The following is a 15,608-nucleotide window of genomic DNA, read 5'->3' as shown; positions in this document are numbered from 1 at the left end:
CTCCTAATCAATTCATCAAACCAACAATCCAGTTACCAATCAAACAAAATAGTGATGTCAAACCATGGAAGTTCAATGTTGCTAACAAACAAATAACTTCAGAAGATGTGAACAGAGAATCAATTTCCAACAATAAATTTTCAACACTCTCCCAAGTGAAATCTACAATACCAAGTACGCCCAGACCAAACACAACTCCGTACACGCCATACAATTACATCAAGCAAATCACAAACATTAACAACAATGAAATCAAATCTTCAACCTATAGACAACAAATCAGATCAACAACACCTGTCCCAACTTCAAGCCGAGATTTCAAAGAGCAACAGATAAGAGCCAATCAAGTCAAAGTTACGGCAGACCGTGCCCGCGTTCTCGAACAAAATTTACAAAGAAACAGTTTGAGTAGAACACCAGAAGCAAACAGATTTGTAGATCCCACTACGATGAGATTCCCTGTTGAGTCCACAAGATTCAGAGGATCGAAACCAGCTGAAGTTATAAAAGACAATTTTGTAGACAGCGTGAGCTACAACAACGTCACATCTGATGACTCTGATGAATATTATTATGATGATTTTGAAGAGTACGAAGAAGAAGCGCCTGTTAGTAAACCAAACCCACCAACACTACCACCACCTCCACCTTCTTCCTCTCCTCCTCCCACCAAACAACCTACAACCACTACAGTTAGAGCCAAGCCAGAACCTGTGAGAACTCAAGCTCCCCCACGGGCAGATGATGAGAAATGTGTAGGGTCTGAGTGCAATGAAAAACCGCTCGTAAGGTACGATATTATTTGTACTTATTAATGTTTTCAATGTTATTTGCTTGAAAATGCTTCCAACAAAGACTGACCCTGACTTGAAACCAACTCTTAACAGTCTAAACCTGAGACTATCGAAGGCACAAAAAACTGTTGAGACACAGCGTACCCAAAACTATATCCACAATGAACCAATGCGACTAAAGATCTACATAACTGGAAAAACATAGAATATGGAGTGACTGAAGATATCTCTATGGAAAATGATTGAACGTACTTACTTACCTAACCTACTAATTTTTCAAGACTACTTGGTATCACCTTTGGACACTTCGACAACTTGACGATATGATTGACTAACTCACGACAGTACCTGATACATGACTGCAGTTAAACCTAGGTAATACATAACCCGCCAAGACTTGACTGGAATCCGCAGGGGAGGAAAAAAAGAACCATAGACAAAGAAATTGAAGAAAACCATAGAGAAAGAAATTGAAGAAGAAGGGAATTGCTGGAGCGAAGTCACACAAATGGCGCAAAATCGAGTGAGATGGAGAGCATTTGTTGCAGCCCTTTGTCCCCCAAGGGACGAAAGAAATCAAGTCAAGTAAGTCCTTTAATTGCTAGACCAACACGAGAACACCAGATATTAACGAGCGAAGTCACACAAATGGCGCAAAATCGAGTGAGATGGAGAGCATTTGTTGCAGCCCTATGTCCCCCAAGGGACGAAAGAAATCAAGTCAAGTAAGTCCTTTAATTGCTAGACCAACACGAGAACACCAGATATTAATCCGTTGGAACATTTTGTCCCCTCAGAGCACCATTCGGTCTGTACTACCATGCCGCGTGGTTCACGCAGCCTCATCACAAGGAGGGTTTCATCAATTTCATCGATACCATAGTCGCCATGCCAGAAGTCTGGCTTGTAACCAACTGGCAGGCTCTCCAGTGGGTGAGAGATCCCACACCCATCAACCGACTCAACTCTTTCGAATGGACCGACTACAGTCAAGTGCAGAACCTTTATGCCAACGGACACGAAATGGCTTCCCACACAATCTCGTAAGTAGGGTTATAACCCGCCAAGACTTGACTGGAATCCGCAGGGGAGGAAAAAAAGAACCATAGACAAAGAAATTGAAGAAAACCATAGAGAAAGAAAGTGAAGAAGAAGGACATTGCAGGAGCGAAGTCACACAAATGGCGCAAAATCGAGTGAGATGGAGAGCATTTGTTGCAGCCCTATGTCCCCCAAGGGACGAAAGAAATCAAAGGGACGAAAGAAATCAAGTCAAGTAAGTCCTTTAATTGCTAGACCAACACGAGAACACCAGATATTAATCCGTTGAAACATTTTGTCCCCTCAGAGCACCATTCGGTCTGTACTACCATGCCGCGTGGTTCACGCAGCCTCATCACAAGGAGGGTTTCATCAATTTCATCGATACCATAGTCGCCATGCCAGAAGTCTGGCTTGTAACCAACTGGCAGGCTCTCCAGTGGGTGAGAGATCCCACACCCATCAACCGACTCAACTCTTTCCAACCATTCATGTGTGACTATCCAGTAAGTACAACTTTTCCTCTGGGAGTGAAACACCTCTAACTCTATCATCAGAGAGTTCATTCCAAAAAGGCATGATGTTTGAGTTACGAGAAACAAGGAAATCAAAGTCTGGGGGAAAGGAGCAAAATCATAGGCCAGCCACTCACTATCAGGTAGACCTGACAGGCGGACCTGATCAGGTATACCTGATAGTGAGTGGCTGGCCCAAGACACGAGGAAACAAATATCGCTGTAGGCACATAATTATTATGCACGGACTACCTAAGCAAGAAGTAAGTAGAGCTACCTATCTGTTTGTGTTGGGCATAGTTTCATCTGCTTCCGCCCCGCCAAGTCAAGAAAGTTTGACCGCGATACTCTTTAGAAGCGCGAAGCTCATCACGGTCAGTCATGAGTAGTGACACTAAACTTTATGGTAGCATTGTTTTCTTTAGTTGTGTGAAGTTTGGCGCCAATACTCAATGTTTATGTTTTGGTTTTTGATGTTTCAAATCAGTCAGTCATGAAATTTTGAGTGAGCAGGAGCCTTCGCCAGAATTTTCCATTTTTTATGCTTTCTACGGACTGTTTGGTGAGTAAACCTATATTTTCTTATTAAAAGTCAAGAAAGTTTGACCGCGATACTCTTTAGAAGCGCGAAGCTCATCACGGTCACAGTCATGAGTAGTGACACTAAACTTTAATTTTAGTCAAGAAAGTTTGACCGCGATACTCTTTAGAAGCGCGAAGCTCATCACGGTCACAGTCATGAGTAGTGACACTAAACTTTAATTTTTTCAGGAAAGGCCCAAGAAGTGCAACAACCCCAAGGTATGCAACCTGTGGCACAAGTCAGGCGTGAGATACATGAGAACGTGTCAGCCTTGTCCCGATGTCTACCCTTGGACGGGACTGAGTGGAGTCAAGGGAAGCAGAGTGGACAATGAAATTGTAAACGAATCCTAAACGGGGGACAGACACCCTTACAGGGTACCTTTCTTCCAGTGAGGAACTTGGTTGAGGTGCTAGGGATTTATTAATCCTAAACGGGGGACAGACACCCTTACAGGGTACCTTTCTTCCAGTGAGGAACTTGGTTGAGGTGCTAGGGATTTATCAACTTGGCAACACAACGGTTACATATTGAGCAATGTTTGGAACGAATAGGTTTCCTCACCAGACATGTGCTACAGAATGACAGAGGTTCAAATGTACCACGCTCAGCTAGTTCTATAATATAACGAAACTTCTCATCCTGAGGAGCTGTTATAACACCTGGGTCTCCCTTCCAGCACTTGATAAAGTTATACCAGAGTACACCAGAGGTAGAGAAGAACAAGAGAGACACAAAAAAGTTGACAACAGGTGTTATCCAGAACAACCAAGTGATGTAAATCCAGAACTTTGTAGCAAAATATACAGGCAGGGGAAGAATCTTGAAAAGACGTTCATCAAACATGACAGTCCCTATAACTTGCATCACTATGTACAAACTAATAAATAGAGCTAGCTTAGCCATATAAGCTATCTGTGCTTGGAAGATGAAACCTATGAGACCAAACATCACAAAAGGTAAAGCAAACATGTATCTGGCGCGAGTTGTCTTACTTTTACTGAACCTGTGAATAATATTCTGCTGTGTATTGTAATGATCTTTGAGTTCAGTAATCTTATCAACAGTGGCTTTTCCTAACCAAGGAGCTCCTATATTTTCTTCCAATAACATGAATGGTGTCAAGCCTTGGGCATTTGGTATTTCTAGACTAGACGTATGAGAGACTAGAGTGGTTATGGCCACATGGTTCTTAGCATAGATAGCCCAATGTAGTGCTACATTTCCATGTATTTTGTCTTGGATTGTTGTGGAAGCACCAAATGTTATGAGGAGTCTTGTTGGATCTAGACTGAACACTTTATAGGCACTCCACATCAGTGCTGTCATGCCATTTCTATCCTGCAGATTTACATTGATGCCTTTGGCTACAAGGTAAGCAACTATTCTTGTGTGACCAAACTGTGCAGCCTGATGAATGCATGTAGACCCTTCTGAATCCATGAGTGTAGGATCTGCCCCATGCTGTATGAGAAGTACAACACTATCCAAATGACCTTGTCTTGTAGCCCAATGCAATGGAGTAGCTTGTAGGTCTCCTCCGATAGCATCCACAATAGCACCCTGGCTAATGAAATACTTCATAATTTCTATTCTATTGTTGATGGCTGCCCAGTGTAATAATGTCACAGTTTCACTGTCAGGTTCATTCACATCTTGACCTGCCTCAACCTAGAAAGAAAACAAATATTTAAGGTAAGAAAGAAAAATATCACTGTCAGGTTCATTCACATCTTGACCTGCCTCAACCTAGAAAGAAAACAAATATTTAAGGTAAGAAAGAAAAATACCTACCCAAGGAATTCTATGTCATCAATAAGACTGGATCTCCAAAACAAGTAAGAATCAAGTTACATTCTTGGTTGGAATATAACATTGATTTTATTCTCTCACTTGCAAGCAATCTGTTCAATCATTTTGCTACCAAGTTCTACATAATGTGGATTATGTGGAGAGGTATGTAAGTAAAAAGAAGTCCCTAGTCAGGAGCATCTACAGAAAATTAAAAGCAGATTTTTGATTAAGTTCACTCACACATTTTCCTGTACTTCTTTTCTTTTACTGCTAACATGAGCTTTATGATGCTATAAAATGTCTTACGGTGGTTTATTTGCATGAATGGATTGAATGTGTTCAATTTGGGCTATAAATGGTGCAATGGGTGCTGGATATAAACATACCTCCTTGTAATAATTTTAAAAGTAAAGTGGTTTATGAAAATCACATCTTGTGTTGAAAATTTTATTTAAATAGTATTGCAATTGTATCAAGGTGTTGTCTTTTCTTCCAAGTACATTCAGGGTGTTAACTTTAAATAGCCACAAAGAAAATGTACTCAACCATACCTATTATAAACGTTTCGGAGTACACAATTATTAAATTTGTCATTAATAAAATGTCTACTTTGGGCAAGGAATCTTTCTACAGTTAGAACTTTCATCTCTCTCTTCTGCACGACGCGAAGTACTTAAAAATCAATCTGGTGTGAACATCACACGACTTTCATGTACATTCCTATTGGGCATTTTTAATTTGAACACCCTGTATAGTATAGCTAACAACTTTTGTTATGGGATGAAATTTTGTAGGGAAAGATTAACTCTAGTTCCAGTATTTCCCTAAAGCAGAATCTTTTTGAAAAAAAAAAAATAATAATAATAAAACAAAAAAATAAAATAAATAAACCCTGGGACACCTACAGGTAGCGATTTAGTGCTTGCTTTGCTGTTGTGTTTATTAAGTTTAGTATTTAACTACCTAATATTTTTCTAACTTATCCATAGATTTAATGGGTGGTGGTAACTATAAGGGTAAGTATGTAAGTATTGTAAGTACAATGGAAATAATAGAAAGTAAAAAAAATGTAAGCAATCTGAGTTGGAACACTACATGTAAGTAAGTAGGTGAGGGGCCCAAAAACTGACATGTATCCCCCCAAATTCAACATCTGTGCTTTCTTATCTACCCAATTGAGTATTTAGTCCAAGATCTAAGCTCTACTATCATGGTTAAATTTCTAAATTATTATGGAGAAAATTCCATGCCACAGTTGGGATTCAAACCCACAATGATCCTCATAGGCAATCAATTGAAAGCTTATGTGCTTTTTCAGCACTTTACTTATTTGGAACAGGCATTACATAAGGTGTTACTACCTACCTGAATATTATATATGATTAGGTACCTGATGGGGGTTGAAGTTAGTAGCCTCCTGACAATCTTCTTGCAAGAAATAATCCATTTGAAATGTTTTCAGCAGTCGTGGTAGAGTAAGAGGAAGTGCCACTTACACCACTGCAAGCCCTGATGCTGAAAGAGGAGACAAACCAGGGTAAGTATAATTATATGTCAATAATGCATGGTACTTAGTACCCAACCATAAGATTTTGTTTGAAATTTCATGCTGGTGATAGAAACTAGGTAACTCTTTACCCAAGTTGGTACATTATACACAAGTATTAAGTACATATTTACTTTGAAAGAATAGAGTTATGTCAGTATGTAAAAGTGCACAAGTTAAAGGAACTTTGGTATAAATTAGGTAACAAGATGAATAGAGGAAAGGAAAAGATTGACAGAGCTTGGCTTAAAATGGAACCCAAAAAGTAATATATAAATTCCGTTTTTCTTTTTCAGATCCAGATCAAGACCCACTTTAAAACCATCTCAATCCATTGTAGCAAAGGCAGCAGCTTCAGAAGCCATTGACATCTACAAATTCCCTCCTTCCAGGTGAGTAATGAAAGACCTACAACATACTGTCATACCTAGTTAAAAGGTCCAAACAATGACTTTGTTTGGTTCTGCTTCTAGGTCTGCTTCAAACAAACAAAAATCTAGGTAAGTAGAAGTAGGTAGGTACATTAATCAATTTGTAAATTCAAATTATAGCTAAGTATTATTAGGTAGCTTGTAGGACTGTTACTATAACTTTTATTTTAATGACTTTTTTTCTAGACCTGAATCTGTCTACCCGACGTTTTTTTTTTTCTTTTTTTTTCCGAACGACCAGTAGGAACGGGTGTTTACAGGGTGTGACGGTATTAGGTTAAGATCGTCACGGTTCAAAGTAACAAGTTCGACAGAAGAGTGGTAAATAAAAGTAAAACACAATGCATTGTGTAAGAGGTACTCAATTTCTCAACCGCGATTACGTCACCTTCGTGTCCTTCGTTACACCCGCTGTCTGTAGCCTTAAAAAACCCTTAAAATAGGGTAATAAGTACCTACCTAGTAGATGTAGGTACCTAATTCATGGAAAACCACTCACCCAACTTCCAGACAAAACAGCTGCTAAGTGTAGGAAAGATGTTTGTCTACTACCAGACTGCTACTGTGGTGGAAAGGACGTTCCAGGTAAGCTACCTTTGCTTTTCATTTCATGAAGTGATCAAGCCAGACTTACTAGGCCACAAAATATAGGTATCTCTAAAGTATCATAAGTACTTAGGTAACAATGTTCAGAACAGGATTTCAAGAATTTGCAAGGATCAGAGATTGAAGCAATGTCTTTTCCTATATGAAATTTGAACCATAACAACTAGTTAGATATTTCAGAATACTAGAAAGAAAAACACTTCGAGAAGTAAGTCAAGTAAGATAAAGTAAAAGATGTGGGTAATGAGCTCACCAACAGTCAACAGTGTTCAGCATTTGTCTTTTGAGAAATTTCATGATTCTGTTCTGCTGGGGTTTTGGGCCAGCACGAAATCGAAAGCTCCTTTGGGTTGAGATTCTCTAAGGTTAACCCCTTATCACTGTCATTGCTCCTTGAAATTGTTACTGAAAAGAAAATTTATGGGTTTATTGGTGCATAGAACTAGAAATTAAAGTTCTATAAAGACTGACAAAAAGTTCTCAAGTACTTACCTACCTCATTGCTTTTACTTCACTCAGTCCTCAGTCTGGGTGGGACCGGGAAAAGCCAGCAGTCCAGATTATCATCTATCCAAATACCAATCACAAACAACGTTGCTTAACACCAGTGATCAGTGATAACAAAAAACTGATTAATAATAATATTTTTTGAAGATGATGAACAGGTTTTTGTATAGCGGTCACATGTAACTGCACAATATCCACTTCAGCTGGGGCTTGATGAACATAGAGTCTTGATGATCGATTAAAAAAAAAGATAAGAAAATTTGAAAAAACTTGAAACCGCGCCATGATGGATTCAAATTTTACCGACATTTTACTCGTTGGCGATAAGGGCGCGTTTGCACGTCCACTAATTTTTCGTTGCCGATATACAGGGTCCGAAGGTCATCGTTGCTCTCATGAATCATGTTAGGTAAAAGAAATGAGTGAAATGATGATTTCATCAGGGGATAGGAAATTGGAAATCTACCTGAAATGACTAACGATTTAACTAATTCGAATTTCAGGGGATCTGCCTGTGGAAGAAACTCCCCAAATCGTTTTGCTGACATTTGACGACTCTGTCAACGACCTGAACAAAGGCTTGTACGCGGATCTGTTCGAAAAAGGTCGCACGAATCCCAATGGATGTCCTATCTCAGCTACATTCTACGTGTCTCACGAATGGACCGACTACAGTCAAGTGCAGAACCTTTATGCCAACGGACACGAAATGGCTTCCCACACAATCTCGTAAGTAGGGTTTAAGCTTAGAACCCGTTCCCATTTGTCTTGGGTTTCATCCGATTTTTTTTCCGAATGTCCTGAAGGCAATGTAATTTGAATGAGTGTTCCCACTACACACGACACGTTTTTTTTTCTTTTTTTTTCCGAACGACAAGTAGGAACGGGTGTTTACAGGGTGTGACGGTATTAGGTTAAGATTGTCACGGTTCAAAGTAACAAGATCGACAGAAGAGTGGTAAATAAAAGTAAAACACAATGTATTGCGAATGGACCGACTACAGTCAAGTGCAGAACCTTTATGCCAACGGACACGAAATGGCTTCCCACACAATCTCGTAAGTAGGGTTTTAAGCTTAGAACCCGTTCCCATTTGTCTTGGGTTTCATCCGATTTTTTTCCGAATGTCCTGAAGGCAATGTAATTTGAATGAGTGTTCCCACTACACACGGCACGTTTTTTTTTTTTCTTTTTTTTTTTCCGAACGACAAGTAGGAACGGGTGTTTACAGGGTGTGACGGTATTAGGGAACCCGTTCCCATTTGTCTTGGGTTTCATCCGATTTTTTTCCGAATGTCCTGAAGGCAATGTAATTTGAATGAGTGTTCCCACTACAAACGACACGTTTTTTTTTCTTTTTTTTCCGAACGACCGCGACAAGTGGGAACGGGTGTTTACAGGGTGTGACGGTATTAGGTTAAGATCGTCACGGTTCAAAGTAACAAGATCGACAGAAGAGTGGTAAATAAAAGTAAAACACAATGTATTGTGTGAGAGGTACTCAATTTCTCAACCGCGATTACGTCACCTTCGTTACACCCGCTGTCTGTAGCCTTAAAAAAACCCTTAAAATAGGGTAATAAGTACCTACCTAGTATATGTAGGTACCTAATTATGTGTAAGAGGTACTCAATTTCTCAACCGCGATTACGCCACCTTCGTTTCCTTCGTTACACCCGCTGTCTGTAGCCTAAAAAAAAAAACCTTAAAATAAGGTAATAAGTACCTACCTAGTAGATGTAGGTACCTAATTCATGGAAAACCACTCACCCAACTTATATTTCCCACCCCACAGGCATAGTTTCGGCGAACAGTTCTCGCAGAAGAAATGGACCCGGGAAATTGCTGGGCAACGGGAAATCCTGGCCGCCTATGGAGGAGTTAGACTGGACGACATTCGAGGCATGAGAGCGCCTTTCTTGGCTGTAAGTGAATCTGACCAGGTTTCGAACGTTCGACCACCAGCTTTTAAGTGATTGTTAAGAGAAGTGCTGAAAGTGAACGCGTACCTACTCTTTCGCAATTTCCAAGGTGGTAAACTGCGGCCCGCCCCGCCAAGTCAAAACAGTTTGACAGTAGGTAATAGAGCACCTAATGACGTAAGGTCATGATTGTGATGCATCGATCGATAAAATCGGCCCCTCTTCCCGTACACATAAAGACGAAGAATCGTCTCGTAATAAAATCAGTACCTTTAGGTACTTCTCTATTGTTCGTTTTATTGATTCTAAATGAAGTCTTGCTTCCTGTTACACCACATATTGAAATAAGCTTTAGGTCGATTGCCAACATCCTGAAAATTCTTTTAGGTTACTCCGAAGTGTGTGAAAGGTGGGTTCCCAGATTATTGAATAATCAACACAAAAACCAGAGAATTCAAGGTGAAAGAACCCTCATAGGGATGAATAGGGAAGATGAGGATGATTTCATCGTTTTCCCCTTTACATTTCTTCCTTTCTCCCTCCATTTGAAGCATTGGTCTGACTTGGTCTGACAAACCCTTAACAACAGGCGAAGACCAAAGTGTGTGAAAGGTGGGTTCCCAGATTATTGAATAATCAACACAAAAACCAGAGAATTCAAGGTGAAAGAACCCTCATAGGGATCAATAGGGAAGATGAGGATGATTTCATCGTTTTCCCCTTTACATTTCTTCCTTTCACCCTCCATTTGAAGCATTGGTCTGACAAACCCTTAACAACAGGCGAAGACTTGAAGAGAGAAATTGAAACTTTTCTATCCGAGGTGGGACGGAAAGACCTATGAGGTAGGTCTGGAAAAAAAAAAAAAAAAAAAAAAAAAAAAAAAAAAAAACCCCAAGTTAAAAAAAAAAAAAAAAAAAAAAAAAAAAAAAAAAAAAAAAAAAAAAAAAATGACGCCCTGCTATGAGAAATGCATTGATCTGAATGGAAGTTATGTCAATTAATGACTAGATGTTGCTGAATTCGAATATGTCATTGAAAATTTTCCATCTTTTTTACTTAAAAAAAGAAAAATAGTTGAAACTTACTTTTTGTACACCCCTCGTATATTGAGAAAAATATAGAATACTGACGCAATTATAAATGCAAAAATCGGACCGAAAACAATACTTCCCTTTTACTATAGTATACTTCTTAAATCTACAATATAATTAGGATCATTAAGATGTGTAATACATTACTTTCCTTATTATAGATTAAGGAAAGTAAAAATAAAGTTAACCTAACCAAAAAGATTAATAGTAGAGCGTTCGCTTCCATTTACCTTGAAGTACTTAAACTAAAACTGGACAATGTTCGATCATTAAGATGTGTAATACATTACTTTCCTTATTATAGATTAAGGAAAGTAAAAATAAAGTTAACCAAACCAAAAAGATTAATAGTCGAGCGTTCGCTTCCATTTACCTTGAAGTACTTAAACTAAAACTGGACAATGTAGGTAAATGGGTATAAATAAAATTCAATAAGATATTAGCCCCAATAAAATATTACATGCTGTTAATGCTAATTTTTTTAAGTCAGAAATAAAACCAAAATAAAATTAATAAATAAAAATTATATCACAGTTAAATAATAAAGATTACAACAGTACTACAAACAAAGTGAGTATAAGGATCGATAAAAGCGACAAGATAGCTCCCTCTTCCCACACAAAGGATGGGCAACCTGCTTGTAATAATACATTTAGGTTTTTACCCAGCACCCAAATAGGAAGTATTGTATCTTTTATTTCTCCTGGTTCACTTGAAGAGGGACATACTATGGGATGGATAGGCAACCTGCTTGTAATAATACATTTAGGTTTTTACCCAGCACCCAAATAGGAAGTATTGTATCTTTTATTTCTCCTGGTTCACTTGATGAGGGACATACTATGGGATGGATCTCGACGAAAGTCCAATGTAGCATTTGTCTCATTACTACGAAATAAAAACTGCGATGAAGCACTTGTCTATTTTACCTTTTAAATTTAGTAAGTAATACCTATGTTTAGGAGGGGAGTGACTTCAACAGATATAGGTACTATGCTAAAAGAAGAATACAACTACCAAGTAGAAAACCTTATTTACAATATTCAGTACAAGAAAAAACATGTTAAGCTGGATCTCGTACACGACACGGCCCACACGAATGTCCAATGTAGCATTTGTCTCATTACTACGAAATAAAAACTGCGATGAAGCACTTGACTATTTTACCTTTTAAATTTAGTAAGTAATACCTATGTTTAGGAGGGGAGTGACTTCAACAGATATAGGTACTATGCTAAAAGAAGAATACAACTACCAAGTAGAAAACCTTATTTACAATATTCAGTACAAGAAAAAACATGTTAAGCAGAAAAAATCGGCTGGTACTACCTTAAGTAGCATCAGAAGAAAAATACTTTTATTCTCAGTTGAAAAAGATGATATAGATTTCCATCTTTGGTTAATAAATCGTGAATATTAAGCTCAGGCCTATGCAGCACCACGTTTGTGTTAAGTACCTTAATACCCACTAGAAAATAAAAGATTTTCCAAGAAAGTGGATAGGAGTAGGTAACCTACGTCCTCCACTGTGTTTACAATTTGGTCTTACCATAATACAATAGGTACTTAGGGACTGCATGATTCATAAGCCTCTGTAAGTTTCAAGGTAATAGAACATACAAGAAGTAGTTACTCTGACTCACATCAAAGGTCTTGTGAGACATGCCACCTGAGATCTAAACAAATTGATACTTGTCGCTCAAGGAAGTAGGTTCTGTGTACACTTCATAACGCTTCATCCAATCAATTCGTTCTGGTTTAAATAACCCAAAACAAGACCAACCAGTAAAGTCCACGAAATTCTGTAGCCTACCGCGATGGAATGGACTTATGAATTGACCTTGAGGATTTGCTATGAAGTGATGATACCGATTAGCATTCATTCGTTCATTGGTTGTCATACCAAGGCTGATAATTTGGTATAATTGACAAGATAGCAGCACTGTGATCCAAATAGCATGAACGAAAGCATTGAGAAGAATAAAACCAACCCAGCCATCACATTGTAACATATCCCATACGACAAACATCACCTCACGCTCGTGACTAAGTTGAAACTGACACTTGCTCTTCCAGTACTTGGCAATACCATACAGTACAAAACAACACATGAACAACAAGGAAGAAATGTATCCAACAAAGTACTTGTGGTTTTTAGCACCGATACAATTACCTACCCAGGGACAATGATGATCAAACTTGGCAACACAACGGTTACATATTGAGCAATGTTTGGAACGAATAGGTTTCCTCACCAGACATGTGCTACAGAATGACAGAGGTTCAAATGTACCACGCTCAGCTAGTTCTATAATATAACGAAACTTCTCATCCTGAGGAGCTGTTATAACACCTGGGTCTCCCTTCCAGCACTTGATAAAGTTATACCAGAGTACACCAGAGGTAGAGAAGAACAAGAGAGACACAAAAAAGTTGACAACAGGTGTTATCCAGAACAACCAAGTGATGTAAATCCAGAACTTTGTAGCAAAATATACAGGCAGGGGAAGAATCTTGAAAAGACGTTCATCAAACATGACAGTCCCTATAACTTGCATCACTATGTACAAACTAATAAATAGAGCTAGCTTAGCCATATAAGCTATCTGTGCTTGGAAGATGAAACCTATGAGACCAAACATCACAAAAGGTAAAGCAAACATGTATCTGGCGCGAGTTGTCTTACTTTTACTGAACCTGTGAATAATATTCTGCTGTGTATTGTAATGATCTTTGAGTTCAGTAATCTTATCAACAGTGGCTTTTCCTAACCAAGGAGCTCCTATATTTTCTTCCAATAACATGAATGGTGTCAAGCCTTGGGCATTTGGTATTTCTAGACTAGACGTATGAGAGACTAGAGTGGTTATGGCCACATGGTTCTTAGCATAGATAGCCCAATGTAGTGCTACATTTCCATGTATTTTGTCTTGGATTGTTGTGGAAGCACCAAATGTTATGAGGAGTCTTGTTGGATCTAGACTGAACACTTTATAGGCACTCCACATCAGTGCTGTCATGCCATTTCTATCCTGCAGATTTACATTGATGCCTTTGGCTACAAGGTAAGCAACTATTCTTGTGTGACCAAACTGTGCAGCCTGATGAATGCATGTAGACCCTTCTGAATCCATGAGTGTAGGATCTGCCCCATGCTGTATGAGAAGTACAACACTATCCAAATGACCTTGTCTTGTAGCCCAATGCAATGGAGTAGCTTGTAGGTCTCCTCCGATAGCATCCACAATAGCACCCTGGCTAATGAAATACTTCATAATTTCTATTCTATTGTTGATGGCTGCCCAGTGTAATAATGTCACAGTTTCACTGTCAGGTTCATTCACATCTTGACCTGCCTCAACCTAGAAAGAAAACAAATATTTAAGGTAAGAAAGAAAAATACCTACCCAAGGTATCCTAAACGGGGGACAGACACCCTTACAGGGTACCTTTCTTCCAGTGAGGAACTTGGTTGAGGTGCTAGGGATTTATCAACTCATGAGACTACGATTTTAGCAGGAAAAACAGAATACACCTACAAGGAAATAGGTGTTGGCACTTTCAGGAAGGGAGTGGAAATTTAGCACGAGATGAAAGTTCAATAGTTGAAATTTAGAAATTGAGTCAACTGATTCAAAAGGTTAGGTGGTAGAGAACGGCCTGGGCGTTGACTACGCCCAGTGGTCACATCAGGGGTCCATTTTACCATGAAATATGTAACTCGAGAATATTGAGTCAGTTTGCTGTGAAAATGGACCGATTTCTAATGCTTCCTTATTGCCTTGTATATTTATAAGTTCCCTCATCTAAGAGGTACGAGTACTAGAAAATCTTCAATCATGAACATAATTATTTATAATCGATGAGTTGATAAAAACCCGAGATCCAATATCAAGAGTTCTTACTAGAAAATTTTCAATCATGAACATAATTATTTATAATCGATGAGTTGATAAAAACCCGAGATCCACTATCAAGAGTTCTCATTATTTATTTCTAATGTGACATCTTCTTTATTTTTTTAATTCGGTAACCATGCACAAAACACTCGAAAATATTCGCCCTCAATCTTTCTCATAGAACTCCACTGTGTTTACAATTTGGTCTTACCATAATACAATAGGGACTGCATGATTCATAAGCCTCTGTAAGTTTCAAGGTAATAGAACATACAAGAAGTAGTTACTCTGACTCACATCAAAGGTCTTATTACGAAAGAAACCTACAAGGAAATAGGTGTTGGTACTTTCAGGAAGGGAGTGGAAATTTAGCACGAGATGAAAGTTCAATAGTTGAAATTTAGAAATTGAGTCAACTGATTCTAAAGGTTAGGTGGTAGAGAACGCCCTGGGCGTTGACTACGCCCAGTGGTCACATCAGGGGTCCATTTTACCATAAAATATGTAACTCGAGAATATTGAGTCAGTTTGCTATGAAAATGGACTGATTTCTAATGCTTCCTTATTGCCTTGTATATTTATAAGTTCCCTCGTCTAAGAGGTACGAGTACTAGAAAATCTTCAATCATGAACATAATTATTTATAATCGATGAGTTGATAAAAACCCGAGATCCAATATCAAGAGTTCTCATTATTTATTTCTAATGTGACATCTTCTTTATTTTTTTAATTCGATAACCATGCACAAAACACTCAAAAATATTCGCCCTCAATCTTTCTCATAGAAATTAATTTCTTCAAAACCCGACTATAATATTATCGAGTCCCTAGAAAGATTTCATAGGCTTAAGATAGTTTACTAGGAGGCACACCAT

The 15,608-nt window shown here is 38.5% G+C and overlaps 2 protein-coding genes and 3 long non-coding RNA genes across 5 annotated transcripts in view; 2 read left to right on the top strand and 3 right to left on the bottom strand.

Moving 5' to 3' along the window:
* Positions 1–10,021, top strand: part of LOC103520766 — a gene marked incomplete at its 5' end in the record, with an annotated part of 12,698 nt that extends 2,677 nt beyond the window's left edge. The window contains 2 exons of the mRNA XM_026831754.1: positions 8,321–8,546; positions 9,613–10,021. Coding sequence (XP_026687555.1) covers positions 8,321–8,546; positions 9,613–9,793 — 407 coding nt within the window. The remainder of the gene's footprint in view (positions 1–8,320; positions 8,547–9,612) is intronic.
* LOC113472139 lies at positions 5,820–8,048 on the bottom strand. Its single transcript, XR_003394580.1, has 3 exons — positions 7,803–8,048; positions 7,564–7,715; positions 5,820–6,242 (listed from the first exon to the last, which is right to left on the bottom strand). It is a non-coding gene; the product is annotated as an uncharacterized LOC113472139 (long non-coding RNA).
* Positions 10,022–10,050: 29 nt separating the features above from the next.
* Positions 10,051–10,631, top strand: LOC113472137. Its single transcript, XR_003394578.1, has 2 exons — positions 10,051–10,148; positions 10,352–10,631. It is a non-coding gene; the product is annotated as an uncharacterized LOC113472137 (long non-coding RNA).
* A 645-nt stretch (positions 10,632–11,276) lies between these two features.
* On the bottom strand, positions 11,277–11,690 carry LOC113472138. The gene is made up of 2 exons (XR_003394579.1): positions 11,581–11,690; positions 11,277–11,467 (listed from the first exon to the last, which is right to left on the bottom strand). It is a non-coding gene; the product is annotated as an uncharacterized LOC113472138 (long non-coding RNA).
* Positions 11,691–12,032: 342 nt separating this feature from the next.
* On the bottom strand, positions 12,033–14,195 carry LOC103520765 (palmitoyltransferase Hip14-like; the record flags this gene model as incomplete). Its single annotated transcript, XM_017448623.2, has 1 exon — positions 12,033–14,195. A coding segment is annotated over one exon (1,686 nt), but the record flags the coding sequence as incomplete, so codon positions are not given.
* Positions 14,196–15,608: the final 1,413 nt, after the last annotated feature.

This window comes from Diaphorina citri, unplaced genomic scaffold, assembly GCF_000475195.1.
Source record: "Diaphorina citri unplaced genomic scaffold, Diaci psyllid genome assembly version 1.1 scaffold4042, whole genome shotgun sequence".
In the NCBI taxonomy this organism is placed as follows: Eukaryota; Metazoa; Arthropoda; class Insecta; order Hemiptera; family Psyllidae; genus Diaphorina; species Diaphorina citri.
The sequence above is the reverse complement of the archived record's forward strand: the minus strand, read 5'-3'. Positions and strand labels throughout refer to the sequence as shown.